This window comes from Salvia miltiorrhiza, chromosome 2 (genome assembly GCF_028751815.1).
Source record: "Salvia miltiorrhiza cultivar Shanhuang (shh) chromosome 2, IMPLAD_Smil_shh, whole genome shotgun sequence".
In the NCBI taxonomy this organism is placed as follows: Eukaryota; Viridiplantae; Streptophyta; class Magnoliopsida; order Lamiales; family Lamiaceae; genus Salvia; species Salvia miltiorrhiza.
This window is the reverse complement of record NC_080388.1, coordinates 44,369,051-44,388,192: the sequence shown is the minus strand read 5'-3', so window position 1 is coordinate 44,388,192 and position 19,142 is coordinate 44,369,051. Positions and strand designations below refer to the sequence as shown.

The 19,142-nt window shown below is 36.8% G+C and overlaps 1 protein-coding gene across 1 annotated transcript; it reads right to left on the bottom strand.

Moving 5' to 3' along the window:
- Positions 1-14,437: 14,437 nt before the first annotated feature.
- Positions 14,438-15,792, bottom strand: LOC131013643 (glucan endo-1,3-beta-glucosidase 13-like). Its single transcript, XM_057941772.1, has 4 exons — positions 15,574-15,792; positions 14,961-15,305; positions 14,829-14,862; positions 14,438-14,685 (listed from the first exon to the last, which is right to left on the bottom strand). Exons 1-4 carry the CDS (start codon positions 15,632-15,634, stop codon positions 14,523-14,525), a joined length of 603 nt encoding a protein of 200 aa, XP_057797755.1. The 5' UTR covers positions 15,635-15,792; the 3' UTR covers positions 14,438-14,522.
- Positions 15,793-19,142: the final 3,350 nt, after the last annotated feature.

Below are 19,142 nucleotides of genomic sequence, written 5' to 3'. Positions count from 1 at the left end.
AGACTGGGAAGAAGAGAGCAGCAATCATGCAAACCAAAGGAGGTTGAGGAGAGGGTTGATGGTGAAGAGAAAGAGGCATCAGAGGAGAAGTGTGTGGATGAGGAAAATCGACTGAGTGGCTATCGTGATGATAGACACTGTCGATGTTGCACCGGTTGACAACGAGCTCCTGCTCATTGTTGTTGCTTGGCATCGAAGCTTCACAGTGGACGAGAGGTCTTTTTGTGAAGACGATGAAGTCTGTGTTATTTCAGACAGATACTTCAATCCGATGCACCAGGCATGATGATAGAAGACGCTCGCTTCGCTGGATACAAGTGAGGGTAGAGCAAACTTTGACGCCGAAGAGACGTTGAGATCCAGTGGAAGGGTCCGGTGAAGACCAAGTATGTGAGCGTCATTCTTCCACTCCATGACTTTGCAGTCATAGATTTCTCCTTTAGTCGGAACAATTTTTCTCTGCAACTTTTGAAACAATTGAAACTTTTTCTCACAGTGAAGGCTGTGGAGAGTTGTTAGTTGATGCAGAAAAATATTGAAGACAACATGGTATAAATAGACAAGATTTGAACCATGAAAGAAGATGAAAGGTTTTTCGAAAACTGTGCCTAAAATGCAATTGAAGAGAAAATTCGCGTCCGCCGTCACTGCGAGGGACTGCGTCTTCAAAAAGTTGAAAGGCATCATTACATTTTGTCATGTCAATGAGCATTTCAAGAAATTTTATTGCAGAGGCAAAAAGGTTGGAAAGTTTTTTGGCAAAAAGATCAGGACAAGTTCAATCAAAACAGATTTTCACTTTATAAAAATCTTGTCCTTCACGGATATTCCATTTTCCAACAATTCCAAAAATCAGTTAAAGTTTTTTTGAAAGAAACTGATCAGTTAGAGAAAAGATTTTGAACTAAAAACTTAAAGCTCATAACTGAAATAACTGATTTTGAAAAGTAAGCATTTAAAATACTTACTGATCAACTGAACATCGTAGTCAGTTGATACCACGTGATCCTGGTTGATTCATCAGGATGACTTCTTCTTCAGATGAGCATTCGGACTTCATTGCTTTCCACGTCGGCGAACGTAGAAGCAGCAGTTGGTTGACCACCAGTCAGCATGACTATTTGAGAAAATCTTCAAACACAACATCACTCTTCAGGGTTGATGAGGCCGATCTTTGCACATAGATATTGAACCTCTCTTCTGGAAGAGCCTTGGTCAGCAGGTCCGCTCTCTGAATAGCAGTGAGAATCCATTCCACAGAGACATTCTTCTTTTCGACATGATCACGAATGAAGTGATGTCGAATTTCAATATGCTTTACTCTGGTGTGGTGAACTGGATTCTGGGAGATTGCAATAGCACTGGAGCTATCGCAATAGATAGGAACTTCCTTTTCGTCGATCCCACAGTCCTTTAGTTGATGGACTAACCACAAGATTTGTGAGCAGCAGATTCCGGCAGCAACATATTCAGCTTCAGTTGTAGAGGTGGCGACTGAAGTCAGCTTCTTTGAAAACCAAGAAATGAGCTTGTTGCCTAGGAATTGACATGTTCCAGAGGTTGATTTGCGATCAAGCTTGCATCCACCGAAGTCTGAATCTGAATATTCGGTGAGCTTGATGTCGTCGTCTGCTGGATACCACAATCCTAAATTGGGGGTGCCTTTGATATATCTCAGAATCCGCTTTGCTGCATCCAAATGAGCGTCCTTAGGATCTGATTGATATCTTGCACATACCCCGACTGCAAATGCGATATCTGGTCTGCTCGCAGTCAAATACAGCAAAAAGATCCAATGATTTCTCTGTACTTCTTCGAAGAGACAGAGTTTCCTTCTGAACCTGGACCAACTTTCCAGTTTGTGTTCATTGGGATCTTGACTGACTTCATGTGCTGAATACCGAACTTAGCTATCAGCTCCTTGGCATACTTGGACTGGCTGATCAGTATTCCTTCGTTGGTCTGCTTGACTTGCAATCCGAGAAAGAAATTCATTTCTCCCATCATGGACATTTGAAACTTGTTGGTCATGATGTCAGCAAACTTCTTGCACATGCGTTCGGATTTGGATCTGAAGATTATGTCATCGACATAAATCTGAACAAGCAAGAGATCTTCTCCTTCTTTGAGAGTGAATAGAGTTCTGTCCACAGATCCCTTTTTGAAGCCTTGTTCAACCATATACTCCGAGAGAGTATCATACCACACTCTTGGTGCTTGCTTCAACCCATAGAGCGCTTTCTTCAGCTTGTACACCTTTTCTGGTCCAGCAACCTCAAACCCTGGAGGTTGTTCCACATAGACTTCATCTGTGAGCACTCCATTGAGAAATGCGCACTTGACATCCATTTGGTGTACCTTGAAACCTTTGTGAGCTGCGAAGGCTAAGAAGAGTCTGACTGCCTCCAATCTGGCAACTAGGGCGAACGTCTCATCGTAGTCGATTCCTTCTTCTTGACTGTATCCTTTAGCCACTAGCCTTGCTTTGTTTCTCACAATGTTTCCTTCTTCATCTTCCTTGTTCTTGAAAATCCATTTCAAGCCAATCACCTTTGCATCGTCTGGTCGATCCACAAGCTCCCAAACTGAATTCCGATTGAATTCATTGAGTTCTTCTAGCATTGCGATGACCCACTGAGTAGACTTCAAAGCTTCTTCAATATCCTTGGGCTCTGTAGTTGATAAGAAACAGCTGAAATTCTTATCTTCATTGATGCAGTTCTGATTGATGTCGAAGACGAGGTTCCACATTGATCTCCGAGTCTTGACGCCATCTGATGGTTCTCCAATGATGTTCTCCTTTGAGTGGAGTTCAAACCATCTTCGATACTTCTTGATTTCTTCTGGAGATGGTGGGGTTTCTTCGGTCAGAATGGTTCTGAGGTGTTGAGCACCTTCTGGAGCAGGGGAGAGTTGAGTTGGGGCGGCTTCTGCGCGTTCAACTCGAACTTCAACAACTGGAGTTCCCCCTTGACTGATGCCATCTGCATTGGCTCCAGTCTGAACTTCAGACCTTTGGTTGATCTTCTGATACTGAAATATCTCAGCATCTTCATCTTTGCCAGGTCCCCACACTAAGACAGTAGAGGGATCGATGTTGTGGATTTCAGCTTTGGAACCTTTAGCGATCTGAACATACTTTTCAGCATCTTGTTCCCTGAAACCATCTGTAGACTCATCAAAGATCACATGAGGTGTTTCTTCAACACAAAAGAGTTTGAGTATTAAACACTCGATAGGCTTTGCTTGAACGTTCTGTTCCAGAGTATCCAAGGAAGACTCCTGGATCAGCCTTGCTATCGAAAGTGTTCAACCTCTTCTTATCATTGTTGTGTATGAAACACTTAGAACCGAAAGCATGAAAGTAGGCAATCGATGGCTTTCTGTTCTTCCATAACTCGTATGGAGTTCTTCCATGTCTCTGAGTGAGGAAGGAGCGATTCTGCGTGTAGCATGCGTTGTTGACTGCTTCGGCCCAAAACTTCAAGGGGAGTTTTGACTCGGCTAGCGTCGTCCTTGCTGCTTCCTTTAGAGACCGGTTTCTTCTTTCTGCAACTCCGTTCTGCTGTGGAGTTCTTGCTGCAGAAGTTTGATGACTGATTCCTTGTTCATCACAATACTTACGAATGACAGTATTGAGGAACTCAGTCCCACGATCTGATCTGATGTTGATGACGTTGACTTCCTTTTCAACGCTCAGTCTTCTCAGCAGCTTTGGCAGTTCCTCCAGTGTCTCTTTCTTCTTGAAGAGAAAGATAACCCAAGTATATCGTGAATAATCATCCACAACTACTAAGGTGTGCTTCCTACCGTTGTAGCTTCTTGGAGTGATCGGGCCAAACAGATCCATGTGAAGTAGATGCAGAATCCTTCCAGAGGAGTGTCCTGATTTTGACTTGAATGATGTCCGCGTCTGCTTTCCTCTGAGGCATGCTTCACATTCTTGCTTCTTCTGGAACACAATAGAAGGAAGACCTTCTACCAGTTGATGTTTAGCAAGTTTGTTGATCGTCTTGAAGTTGAGATGGTTGAGTCTCTTGTGCCATAGCCAATTGAGCTCCGAGCTGCTCTTGCTGATGAGGCACGTTTCTGGTGGGCTGTCTTCCCAAGAAACGACGTAGAGACTCCATTGTCTGAATCCTTTCAGAACCACCTTCTTTTGATTGTTTCTAACAGTGAATTCATCCTTCTTGATCTTCACTGTGAAACCACTGTCACAAAATTGACTCACAGACAACAGATTATGTTTAAGACCAGAAACAAAGCTAACATTACTGATACTGGCGTTACCCATGTTGAGCACACCGTAGCCTTTTGTTTCTCCGATTGAGTTGTCTCCGAATGCAACTTTGGATCCAGCTTTCTCAACATACTGAGATAGATATTCTTTGTAGCCCGTCATGTGCTTAGAACAGCCACTGTCCAGATACCACGTTCTGATCGAAGCTTTGACCTCTTCCTTCTTTTTGTGTTTCCTGATATTGACCTGCAAGGAAGAGTTGCTTCAGGCACCCAATCAAGCTTTGGGTCCTTCGATGTTAGCTCGAGTTCCCTTTGGAACCCATATCTGCTTCAGAGTTGGTCTGGCTGATCTCTTGCGCTTTGTTGAATGTCTGATTGACGTCGTTGGCGCTTCAGGTGGCACATGAGCATTCTTCTGTTGAGAAATCCTTTTGAAGGCCTCACTCTTGTAGCAGTTCTGTCTGATGAGTGGTTGAGGTCTTCTTTGCTCGGCGAAGTATCTTTCCTGAGATACTTGAGTCTTTGCAGACTTTTGGAGACTTGACTGATGTCCAAAAGCTAGTTGTCGTGGACGGCTCTTGGTTCGTCTGGACTCAGCATTGCTTGGTCTCCATGGATGTTGTTCCTTCTGAAACTGAACTGAGGATGTCAGTTTCTGACTGATGTGACTTTTCTTCCCCCTGGATGGGTGAGGAAGATTCTTCTTGACTCCTGATGTTCCTTCCCGGATCTTTGACTGAAATATGCTTTCCAGCATTTTCAATAGAATGATCTGGTTGGGGGCCTCCTTAGCTCGTCTGTAGTTTCTCGGAGGTAGGAACATTTGATCTAGCCATCAGTCTGCGCTTGCGAACTTCATCCATATCATGATCTCTTGATTCTTCTGAGGTTGTGATTTCAGAAGGATCGTCCTTTAAGATGATCATGATATCCTTTCCTTTGTCAGCTGCAACCTTTCATCCGATGCTGTTGACCAGTCCTTTCGATGGAAAGTTGCTCATCATGGGAGACTGCATCATGCAGTTCTTGACTGTTTCTTCTAGCTTGTGATTGAGCATCTTGATTTCATGAGATGCTCTTTCACATTCTGAGTTGGAGATTCTGAGCTCTTCTTCCAGTCGGCTGTTCTCCATGATTAGCTGATCTAGACAAGTTTCATCCGGAAAGTAGATGATTGTCTGATTCTTAGCTCGTTCATCATTGATCTCTTTGTCCATTTTCTGATTCTGCTTGAGGAGATCTTCGAACATTTTCCTCAGCTGACAGTGATCAGTCATGAGCTGATCAAACTCGTCAGTTTCATCGGATGAGCTATCTCCAGATTCTGAGTGGTCTCCTGAAAGCATCAGGAAGTTATCAGTAAATGGAGTTTTTGAGTGAGAGTTTACCTCTGAGCCATTCATTCCATTGTCGTAGCTGTTGTCAGCCACGCTTTCTGATTCATTGGCCATCAGGGCTCGGCTCTCATCATCTGAGCTGGAACTGTCGAAGTCGGATGATTCTGATGTGTCTTTGGAAGAGTCAGCATCGTCAGCAACCATCGCTTTCTTCTTCGAAAAGCTACGATCTTTCTTAGCTTTCAGTTCTCTGCGCTCAGCTGGAGTCAGATCAGGGCATTCATGTCGAAAGTGCCCTTTCTTTCTACATCCAAAGCATTCCATATCTTTGATGTCGTAAGCGGCTGACTTCCTTTCTCCGCTTCGATCTGTGGAATGTCTGGAGTTCCCTTCTCTTTCTTTTCCTTTGTAGTGCTGCTTGTGGAACCTTCTGTACTTCCGAAACTTGGACTCCATCTTGTTAAATCTGTCAGTCAACAAAGCATATTGACTGAAGAAGTCCTCTGGGTTGAGTTCCGTTGGCTCCTTAATCTGCTTCTTGCCTTCTCTGGTTGAGGCCTTCAGTGCAACTCCTCTTGAGGTTGATGGACCATCTTCGTCTGATCCTCCAGCCTTCTTGTTACCAAGATTTCTCAGAAGGTCGAACTCATTTGCCATGAGATCGGAGAAAAGCTTGTTTGTCGGGAGCTGACTGAATCCTGACTTATGCTGATGAGCGACTGAGTATATCTGCCATTCTCCACGTGGCAGTGCTCGAAGAATCTTCAGGTTGATTTCTCGTTGAGTGTATTTGTCTTTGGAAATGGATTGAACTTCATTCAAGATGAGATTGAATCTTTGTTCCATTTCCTCGACAGATTCATTCTTGAGTATGAGGAAAGAGTCGAACTTCTGGCAAGCTATTGATAGCTTATTCTCCTTGATTTCCTCGGAACCTACGCACATTCTTTCCAGAATGTCTCACATTTCCTTTGCTGTTCCGCACTTGATGATCTTCATGACATGCTTGTCAGGAACGGTGCCGGAGATGATGCTTTTGGCGAGGTTGTCTAACTCATCTTGCTTCCTTTCTTCTGTGGTGAAGTCTGCCTTTGACTTGGGCTGGACCTCATCGTAAGGATCCTGATGGAGATCATTAGAAATCCTTTTGACAGTTTCGGTGATGGTGATTGGTCCGCTGGTAATAACTTCCCACATTCGGCAATGTTGGGCGGTGAGAAAGCTTTCAAGCCGAAACTTCCATATGTCGTATTTTTCAATACTAAACATAGGTAGAGAAGATAATCTGCTGTGGTTAGTCTCCATCAAAAAAGAGAGAACAGATAACAGCAGATAGAGCAAATAGCAAGCACAAAAAGAAAGAGTAAAACTTTTTCGAGACCTTTAAGAAAAAGGATCTAGTTCAAATAGAACCTAGTCAGATGCAGATAGTTCTTGCGAACAACCTGCTCTGATACCAATTGTTAGGTCTGGGGGGTCTCGAATAGGTGTATGGGGGGGGATACACTTATAGGCTATTTTTACAACAATCTACTGACCTCAATCAGAGGGATCTCAGTCAGAGATCAAAACGAAACTTTACATGCAAACAAGAACTCCTGTTTTACTGAAATCAGTTTTGACCAACAGGGTTGACGACTGATACTGAAAGCTCTTCAGTAATGAGTTATCAGTTAAGTTGCTGGAACTTAACTGATCCAAGTAAGGGCTTCAGTCGTGTTTGCTAAGATAGAGATGATATCACTCTTCCTTACTATCAGAGGATAGTTCAGTCAGATAGATATCATACGCAGCGGAAATTAAACTTCGTTTTGTAATAGCCTCGGTGGGGCAGATAGTTGGATTAAGGTTTCTCTTTGCTGTTAGTCAATGTTCAGTTTTATCAATAGAAATAGCACAATTAAGAATGTAAAACTGAAAGCTGTAAACAACACAGAGACTTTTACGTGGATCGGAAAAACCCTTTCCTACATCCACGGCTGGTTGATCAGACCAACAATCCACTCCGCAAGTGCTTCACTGGTGCACTGCAAACCGTACCCGTGTGCTTGCCTGGTGCACACAACCGTAAACTGAAGAAAACCCTTCTTCAGCACCCACACACCTCGCGTAGGATTTCCCTGCTAAGCACTCCTCGTGCTCAGACTTTTCACTCAGAGTTCAGAGTACCTTCCTGAACTCCGAACCACTCAAACACTCTTATGGGGGGGAGGTTTGAACGAGTGCCAACTATACTTACAAAGAACAAGTTCTTTGAAGCAAGTTTGACCTTTGGCTTCTAGGTAAACAGATATATGCCTAGGGTCTAAGAGAATGTATGTAATCAGCAGTGACTGATTTTGGCTTTGGAATTCTCTTCTTCGATTCAAGCTTTGGGCGGTTAAGCTTTAGGCTGAAGTAGCAATTTCGGCAGAGCTTCAGCTTATGTCGTTGAATCGGTGAAGGTTGAAGTGGTCCTCGAGCGCTATTTGTAGGAGAACTCTTGAATAGATCCGTTGGCGTAAATCGTCCTCAAGATTTCTTCCGTTGGAGAGCAATTCGAATTTGGGCTGAGGCTTCAATCTTCGAGGTTCCTTGTCTGTGTGGAAACGGCTCTCTTTGATGGACAGGAGATGTGACATCTCTGAAAAGTAACCACCAGATAGGAATGATCTCTGCAGAGATAAGATATTCTGAGATCTCTGCATTTAATGCGGCAGTACTTGTGCGTACGTGGCTTCCTCTGAACGTTGGAAGATCAGTCCTAGGAGGAATGTTCAACTGATACTTGACTTTAGTATCAGTCCTTTGCGCGCATTAAATAATCAGTCTTCAACTGATTCTTCAACTGATACTTCAGTTGGTAACTGCAGTCTTCAGTCTTCAGTCTTCGTTCTTCAGTCTTCAGTCTTCGACACCGCAACTAAACTAGAAACGAACTCTAACACTTGAGTTCAAAACGATTCTAGTCTATTACATATAAGTCCTATGAATTTTGGTATCATCAAAACAAGGGTTAGGATATTCCACATGGTTCCTAACAATATACAATCTTATTCATTAATAACCTTAGAATATATCGAGATGATATCTAAGATTTGTGGTGTCGGCGAAAGATTCACAGTAAATATACGATCCGAATTTAAAATAATAAAAAATTAATATTATAGTAATTTTAAAAAAAGAAGAAAATATGAGTGTGAAAAATAACAATCAAATATACAATAAAATCAATATACAATCAAATAATAATCGTAATATTCAATATTATCGTAATAAATTATAAGATTTATTTAGATTAATTAAATTATTAGATTTAAAATAATTCAATATACAATATCATTCATTTCTTAAATCAAATAATTTATTATTTTAAAATAATAAAATTATTAATGTTTTGAAAATAATGAATATAATAATTTAAGAAATCTAATAATTTATTATTTTAAAATTATAAATCTATTAATTATTTGCTTCAGATTAAGATTTATTATTTTAAATATTATTTGCAAATAATATCATATTTTTATTTGAATAGATAATACTTTTGTCTAATTTTTTAGAATAATATTATTAAAATAACAATCATTTTTAAAATATTCTCAATAATTTAAAAATAAGAATTAAATAGAAAATTAATTAAAAATAATTAAATATCTATATATATAAATAAAAACAAAATTTAAAAATTTAAAAAATTGAAAAAATAATTAACGACCGATTTTTTGGTCAGTTAGTAAATAAAATAAATAAAAATTTAAAAAATTAGAAAAAATGAAAAATAATATTATCAATCGAAAAATTTGGTCTTAAAAAAATTATTAAAAAAAATAAAAAATTAAAAAAATATATTAACGACCGAAGTTTCGGTCTTTAAAAAAATTTTAAAAAAAATTATTAAAATATAAATAAAAAATATATAAATAATTACAAAATATTAACGACCGAAATTTCAGTCGTTAAAAATAAAAAAAATCTAAAAAAAATTTAATGATAGAAAATTTGGTCGCTAAAAAAAATTAAAATATTAAAATATTAAAAAAAACAATTAATGATCGAATTTTCGGTCATTAAAAAACTTTTAAAAAAATAATAATAAAAGAAATCGGTCGTTAAGGCCGCAAAATTAATGACCGAAAACCGTTATACGCGTGTTTTCTTGTAGTGTTATCTTTGATAAATAGTATTAAATTAAGTTCAGATATACGTACGTGTCTATTAATATTTAAAAAATATGTCTTGAAATATTTTTTTGTCGGAAACCAATATGCTTAATAGCAACTATTTTTATCTCTTAAATTGGAAAAATCTTTGGTGAAATCATAGCTTTGCTAGATGAATTATTGGTCCATTGTTCGAATTTCATAGTTGCAATATTTTTTTAAAATTCATAATGTTACATCGCGAATTCAAGGTGAACTTATTTCATATGATAAATCTTATTTGTATAATTATAGCAAATCCCTGTATAACTGATACTTTATACTCCCTCCGTCCACGAAATAACTTCCTATCTTTTTTTTGGGACGTCCATAAAAAAACTTCCTACCTATTTTTGGACTATACCCCACCACTTATAATTACTTACTTTTCAATTTTTCTCTTTTTTCACAACTCTCAATATTAATTATAATATATTTTCACAACTCCCAATACACTCAACAACTTTTTCTCTACTTTCAATACACCCAACAACTTTTTTCTTAAAACTCGTGTCACTCCCTCCTAGGAAGTTCTTTCATGGACGGAGGGTGTATATAAAAACATGTTATAATTTTGTATAAATTGGATTGATTGTATTAAAAGATTAAATCACTTTGTAGATAATCAATTTGGTATCAAATCTAAATTTATCACTTTATATTAATAATTATAAAATATATGGATAACTTAAGTGAGTCTAAGATCACAATCATTGCGCATCGTGCGGGAGGTATACTAGTTTTCTTAATTCCGCAGAGATCGGATAATTTTTTCGGTGGTTTTGTAGGTGGCTAATTTTGGGCGATTTTGTATAGTGATTATAAATTTTTTTTCTTAATTTTAATTTTAATCTTCTAATTAAATTTATCTCCAATAGGATACAAGTGGTGTGAGATTTCACTTTGTGTTAGAGTCAATGTTGACTCTGACAATATTGGGTTGAATATTGATAACATTATAATTCTATTATCAATATTTCTGGGAACCAGCCAACATTCCGAAGGTTCCCTTGAAACTGAACTTTGACTCTCCATTGAACATTTATATAATTAATCTTTATATTTCTGTCACGTTTTATTATTATTTGGTTGTGGAATAAATGTTATTTGGTAGTTGATCACGTTTTTAATAAGTGGAGTGATGGTTAATCATAATCCAAAGTAGTGAGCAGTTTATTTCTATTTTTCAGGACTCGTGATCTTTTCAACCAACATTCATGACTGGTCAACAATGGGAAGCTTTTGGAAGTGTAAGTGGTGCAAACTAACCACGGCATGATAACCTATAAAAGCTATAAAATAGTTCTCTCATTCTTACATTTTAGAAGTGTATTTTCATCGACCTAACATTCGCTCACAACCAACTCGTCATTTTGTCCTGCTGCAAACATGACACTAGTTCTTCAAATCTTGCTTTGACGGAGGAGTCTTAGGCAACCAATCTGTAAATGCTTACTCTGTATTAACAGGAGGTCAATGACAAGGATTGAAAGATCAAGGACATTGGAGCGTAGCAGGCTATTTATTTGTCCGATTAACATTAGGTTTTTCGGCTGTTAGTTTTCTGTATTGATTCAACATTCTAGGTGCAGTTAATAGATAGGTGTATTAATCTTAGGCAGTCAATCTGTAAAGGTTGATCACCAAGAGATCTTGTATCGTACAGTGTAATGTTGATGATCATAGTGAATTTGGCCATGAGACACGCACGTGTTATATTTATATAACCCGTGAAAAACTATCTTTTGTGTTTGTTTAAATTTCGCTGCATGTTAGTTTGAATGTTATCAACATTTACTAATATTACTCTTACAAACTACACAATATTACTTGTGGTAATTTAGAGCATTAAATTATTTCAATTTGTAAACAATTAAACTAGCTAGATTTAAGATTCAAATTTCACCGCTCCCTTTTCCTGTGTAAAAGAAAAATACTAGGAGCGCATATATGGTTTGAAAGTAACATATATATTGAGTAAACCTATAGTTTGTGTGTACTGTCAGTGACATTCAATAACACTTGAAAATATATAGACTAAAAATAAACAAGTTTACTGTAAAGTTAACAGTGACTAAAATAAGGGCATATGGATTTAATACTTTGATATAGAAAATGCAGTTAAATATATCCATCTATATTTTACGCTACACAAATTAATTTGTTCTAAACAAATTAATTCTCTTGAGACAATTCACTATCATAAATTCGAACCTCATTAACAATTTTTAAGTCGAGCAGTTCCAATACGTATAAATTAATACCGATTATATAATTAAGAACATATTAAATTGAGAACAAATATAAGAATCCATGCACATATATTACTCCCTCCGTCCCAAACGAAATGTCATGTTTTCCTTTTTGGGCTGTTCGAAATGTTCTGTTTCCTTTTTTGGCAATACACTCTCTCTCTATACTTAATATTTAAATAATTTCCACCAACCCACTTTATCTACTTTATACACATTTCTTAATCTCCGTGCCGAAAAGAAAAATGACATTTCGTTTGTGACAGAGGGAGTACTATATAGTAACATCTAAGGCTGCGTTCTCTTTGTGGGAAAAGGATGGAAAACAAATAATTTCCCTCATTTTCCATCTTTTTCATGTGTTCTCTTTGTTAGCAAATTTTCTCCGGGCAGGAGGGAAAATTTTCCCGGGCAGCCCCTTTTCCCATATTTTCATCCCAAATCATGATAATATTATCATGACCTGCAGGTGTGATAAAATTTTCCCATGATGTATATTTTTTTGATCTTCCAATTTTACCCTTCACAGTGAGTCTTATTCGGATCGAAATAATTAATTTTTTTTTCTTTAATTTTACTCCCCACCCCCCACCCCACGCCCCCACCCAACCCCCAAATTTTTTATTTTTTTTTTAATTTTTCTTGCCACCTCCATCCACCCTCCCCTACCCCACGCCCCCACCTACCCCCTCCCCACCACCACCCCCCCCCACCCCCAAAAAATTTTTTTAAAATTTTTTCTCGCCACCTTCACCCACCCTCCCCTACCCCACACCCCCACCCACCCCTTCCCCACCACACCCCCAAAATTTTTTTTTTTTAATTTTTCTCGCCACCTTCACCCACCCTCCCCTACCCCACGCCCCCACCCACCCCCTCCCCACCACCCCCCCACCCAATTTTTTTTTTTAATTTTTCTCGCCACCTCCACCCACCCTCCCCTACCCCACGCCCCCCCCTCCCCACCACCCCCCCTCCCCACCCCCAATTTTTTTTTATTTAATTTTTCTCGCCACCTTCACCCACCCTCCCCTACCCACGCCCCCACCCACCCCCCCACACCCCCCAATTTTTTTTTTTTTAATTTTTCTCGCTACCTCCACCCACCCTCCCCTACCCCACGCCTCCACCCACCCCCTCCCCACCACCCCACCCCCCAATTTTTTTTTTAATTTTTCTCGCCACCTTGACCCACCCTGCCCCTACCCCACACACCCCCTCCCCACCACCCCCAACCCCCAAATTTTTTTTTTAATTTTTCTCGCCACCTCCACCCACCCCTCCCTACCCCACGCTCCCCCCTCCCCCCAAAAAAAAATTAAATTCGCCACCTCCACCCGTCCCTCCTACCCCACGCTCCCCACCCCCTTGCCCTTTTTCCCAATTTTTATTTTTTTTTTAATTTTTCTTGCCACCTCCACCCCGCCCCTAGGGCTGTAAACGAGCCGAGCTGAGTCGAATACAAGCAGGCTCGAGCTCGGCTCGTTTAAATATTCGGGTGTTCGAGCTCGATTCGAGCTTTTATCTTGATGGGCGTGGGGTAGGGAGGGGTGGGTGGAGATGGCGAGAAAAATAAAAAAAAATTGGCTGGTTGGGGGGGAGGGGTGGTGAGGGGCGTGGGGTAGGGGAGGGTGGGTGGATATGACGAGAAAAATAAAAAAAAATAAAAAATTTTGAGGGTTGGGGGGGTGGGGAGGGGGTGGGTGGGGGCGTGGAGTAGGGGAGGGTGGGTGGAGGTAGCCAGAAAATTTTTTAAAAAAAAATTTGGGGGGATTGGGGGGGGGGGGGTTGGGTGGGGGCGTGGGGTAGGGAGGGGTGGGTGGAGGTGGCGAGAATATTTTTTTTTTTAAATTGGGGGGAGGGGGGGTGGGTGGGGGCGTGGGGTAGGAGAGGGTGGGTGAAGGTGGCGAGAAAAATTAAAAAAAAAAATTGGGTGTGGGGAGGGGGTGGGTGGGGGCATGGGGTAGTGGGGTGGGGTGGAGGTGGCTAGAAAAAAAAAATTGGGGGGAGGGTGTTGGTGGGGTGGTGGTGGGGGTGGAGGTGGCGAGAAAAATTATAAAAAAAAATGAAGTATGTCATAAAATAAAATTGAAAGTATGGCATAAAATAAGTAAGTCAATAATAAGGGTAATATTGTCATTTAACAATTTATCCATCATTTTCCCACAAAGAGAACTTGTGTATAGAATAAATGAAGTATAGGATAAAAAAAATTTCCATGAAAGAGAACATGAGATAACAAGAGTGGAAATGATAAAATTTTCCCACCTTTTCATTTCCATCATTTTCTCATGATAATTTTACAACCAAAGAGAACGTACCCTAAAGGTATAGTAAGGAAAGGAAACAATGAAATTATGCCAAGATTCTTGAACTAGCAACTAAGCAAAGCATATAATTAAGCCAATAAAAAAAAAGATCTTAATAAACAATAATAAAATGTATCATTATTATAATCAGTAAGCCCATTTAAGCTATAGTCCAAAACATTTTCTGTGGATAAATGAAAATCAAAATCTTTTGCATACTATGCTACAATATGAAGAAAAATTCGAGCTCATTCGGATCATTTTCCTGGATAAATATAAAAGTAGAACTATAACTACATGAATCTTCCACCAAATGCCTTTTGCCTTGTATTTGAATGACGACGCTGATGAAGCTTTCAACGACCTATATATATAGAAAAGAAAGAAAAAAAAAGGGGATGCTGATGTTTTATATGTTGGTTAAAATAAATATGATAATGTTATTTAGCATTATTTACGTGATGATATGAAAATAATGCAATCCAATTTGAGTGTATATATACTTACTCGGATGAGGTGATGAAAGAACATCTTCCATAACCTGCCACAAAAGATATATACATATATTAAGAATAATGTATATATAAGAAAACATTTTGAAAGTGTTGCGGATAAAATAATTTTAGTGAAATCACTGACTAGGATTATAGTGTGTAAGTGCAGCCGTCCCTCCAAAATGGCAAGCAATGGCATTGTTCCCATTTTGCTGATAGTAATTGTTGAAAGCATAAGATGCATGGGATAGCAGTGTGTTGGGCTCGAAACACGGGCCCCCGGCCTGTATAGCGCGACAATCTGCTCTCCCAAGCCCACACGCCCAGTCCAAAGCGATCTTTAGATCGTTTTGGGGGACACCAGGTCGGGCCACGCACCAATTGGTGCCGGCCAGAAACGTGGTGTTCCCCTCGGGAGGTGATACACTTGTGATTGGGATTGATGCATCTGCCTTCTCTTGTACTATTATTTTTCTTGCCAAGATTGAGCCTTTTGGATGCATATTGTAAATTATTAATTATCATGCGTCACGTGACAAAAAGAAATGGACTAAACATGATTTTGTATTGGAATCAATTAATCTTGGGTCAAAGATATATAAGCATTTTTTACAATTACATTAGCTCAAAGTTAAAATCAGACCTATTAGCTTTTGAGTTTGTATAACTTGGAGATCATAATAAACACATTGGACAACATTGTGAATTTCTCCTTGTCATATAAAAAAGTGAAGAGGAAAGAAAAGAAAGAGTCATACCTAGAAAACATTGCATGATCACAATGTTCAAGAAAGCCCAAAGTAGTGTAGTTGTTCCCATGTTGCAAAGATGTTCACATGCAGTTCTAGCTACAACTAAGAGAGAGAGTATTGAAGTGGAGTGAAATGGTGAGGATGGTGAGAGTATCCTATTTAATGCAGTGAGTACATGAAGAATCAAGACTTTCTTGAAGAGAAATCTTCTTCTTTGCTTCCTTGTGTAGTTTTTCCTTTTCCTTTATGCCAGTAATCACACAGTATATTTATAATTAATGGAGGACTACAAACCGAATTCTCTATTCTTATATTTGATTTATTTATTATATTTGTTTCTACATACTATGCATACATGCATATGTTCATCCAAAATAGGAGATCAAACTATATCACTTAAAAATTAAGTTTAAATTAAAATTAATCAGCTAGCTTCTTCCTTTTCTTTTAAAGGGAGATCACACCACTTGGTGATCCATAAGGGCTTGATTTAATAATTGCGTGGCTTCATAAACTTAATAATTTTATATTATTTCAAAACATAAAAAAATTTGTTAAACAAATCATGTTTAGGTCTCACTCATTATTAATAATGATTGTAGATATCATCGTAAAGGCCATTATATATATATAGAGAGAGAGAGAAATATTATGCTACATAGGGATGGCAGTGGATCTTGGATCCGGTCCAGATCCGTGGATCCAGATCCGTTTTTACGGATCTGGATCTCAATTTTTTGGACCCGACGGATCTGGATCTCAGTTTTGAAAACGGATCTGGATCTGGATCTTGAAATTTTAGATTCGGATCCGACCCAGATCCGACCCGTGGATCCGTTTTATTTTATATATATTTTTTATATTTTATATTTAGTTTACTAATAATATTAACTAAATTAAAAATAATAAATAAATTACATTTAAAAGAATAAAAACTAAAAGTAATTACATAAAAGTATTTTGTGTTATATTTTTCATGATGGAAATTAGATGTTGTTGATTTTGTGAAATTTTTTTAATTTAATTTAAAAATAGTAGATCCATGGATCTGGACCCGTGGACCCGCGAATCTGACGGATCTGGATCTGGATCCAAAATTTTCAGATCCACGGATCTGGATCTGGATCCAAAATTTTCAGATCCACGGATCTGGATCTGGATCTGGATCTAGTATATGAAAACGGATCTGGATCTGGTATTGGCCAGACCCGGTCCAGATCCGGCCCGTTGCCATCCCTAATGCTACATACCTTATGTGAGCTCCTTATGTGAGCACCGCTCACGTTTAGCATTCGTTAGCATTATCATTTTTGTTTTAGACATTTATTTTTATTCTAATACTTCATAAATTGTTATTGAGATCATTAATTTTATAAATTACATAAAAATCAAAGTCCAATTTTTCTTTTTATTAATTATTTGAAGTTAAAGGGAATATGAACGAATCGAACTTTGATTTTTATGTAATTTATGAAATTAATGATCTCAATTACAATTTATAAAGTATTAGAAAAAAAAAGTGTCTAAAACAAAAAAGATAACACTAACGAATGCTAAACGTGAGCAGTGCTCACATAAGGTATGTAGCATAACATCTCTATATATATATAGTGAAATTGTGCATGAATTATAAGAAAAAATTTATATGATTATTATCTAAATAAAATAAAAATTGAAATAGTTAAATTGAATATAGAGAATAGAGATAGTATTCTACTAATGATGGTTTGTTAGTGCCTCAAATAAAAATGATGGTTTGTTATCTATATCTATATCTATATCTATATATATATGAAATACCAGTTTTTAACGATAACTTTTTACCGTTAGATTTTCTCTCTCCTTCTATCACTCATTTTATCACACATTCTCTCTCTTAACTCTCTCATCTCACACGTTCTCTCACCATCTTCATTATATGATTTTTACCAAATTTTATCTCACTTTTTTTTTTGATTATTTCCAGAAGTCATCAAATTTGATTCGTGAAAAATATTCAATATGGATGTTAAATTAAAGATCATGACAATATCTTTAATTTGATGTAAAAATTATATTTAAAAAAATTGACACAAAAAAGTTATAATAGTTTGAAATCATAAAATTAATTTATTTCTCTCTCCTCTCTCCTCTCTCCTCTTTCCTCTCTCCACTCTCCACTCTTTTTTTTTTTATATTGAAGTCACGTTATAGTATTTTTTTTTTAATCATATTAGCTCATTTGAAAGCTCTTCAATTTAAAAGTATTATTTTTAAAGTAAAATTTAAATTAATTTAATATAAACTTATAGCTGAATAATAAATTATATCATCTTAAAAATTATATTTCAGATATGGTTTAAATTTATTAAATCTTTAATTATGTTTGTATTGTTTTTTATATTTATTTGTATAAACATATCTACTATTACTATTTTTAATTAAATATTATATTAGATTTACATTTCCTATATATTAAGCATCAAAATGGCTCATTGAAAAATTATTAATTGGAGAATCAGTATTGATACTATTTAAAAATAAAAAAATAAATTGTATTGCTTAATTTTATAGTAGCACGTCTATTTAAATTTAAAAAGATCATGTATATTATTTAAAAATGAATGACCATTATATCATGTTCAACCCCTGTTTTTCCACTAATCGATTGATAAAAAAAATATATTTGTTTGTAAAGCAACACAAATTAAAATTTAAATGCATATAAAGATAAATATTGTCATATTTATTCAAATTACTTGGCACATATAAACTTACAACTCATCAATAACACCGTTATTGAAATAATCTATATATAATACTCCCTCCGTCCCAACGAAAGCGGTGCTCTTCTTTTCGCCACGGGATTTAAGGAGAATAAGATTGTAGTGTAAAAATATGTAAAGGTGTGTGGGGCCACATTGTTTGTAGTGTAAAATTATTACCAAAAAAGAAAATGCACCACTTTCGTTGGGACAACTTAAAAAGGAATACGCACCGCTTTCATTGGGACAGAGGGAGTATAAAAGAGGAGTTTGTTTACCTCCAATTTTTCTCTCTTCTCATAAACTTTCCCTTCAAATTTTATATCTTTTTTTTTTCAATTCTTTTTAAAAAATCATTAATTTCTATTATAAAAATAATGCAAATGGATGTTAAATTAAAGATTGTGAAAAGATCTTTAATTTGATATAAAAATTATAAAAAATAAATTTGAGATCATTAAGTTATGATCGATTAAAATATTAAAATTAATTTTTGTTTGCTCTCATTTATCTATAATGTTGAATATCGTACTCTATTTTCATTGTATTTTCGTTTATTGGTGACAAACATAAGCATATGTCATTTTTTTTCCTTTTAAAAAAGTTTACATGATTTTTAAATATAATTATTTAAACTACAATAATTTTTAATGCAATTAAGGAGGAGGAAATTTGTATTAATTTTAATATGAATTTGTAAAAAAATATTAGTTATATATCTTAAAATTAGAATTTAAAATATTATATATATATATATATATATTAATTTAATTATGTGTACAAATTATTTATTTATTTATATAACAATTTAATAATATACGATTAGATTTT

Coding starts and splice junctions, on each gene's coding strand:
- LOC131013643 (XM_057941772.1), bottom strand. CDS start 15,634: ATGGGAACAACTACACTACTTTGGGCTTTCTTGAACATTGTGATCATG. Junction 15,306..15,573: donor GATCATGCAATGTTTTCTAG/GTATGACTCTTT, acceptor TGCATCCAAAAG/GCTCAATCTTGGCAAGAAAA. Junction 14,686..14,828: donor TCTTTCATCACCTCATCCGA/GTAAGTATATAT, acceptor CTATATATATAG/GTCGTTGAAAGCTTCATCAG.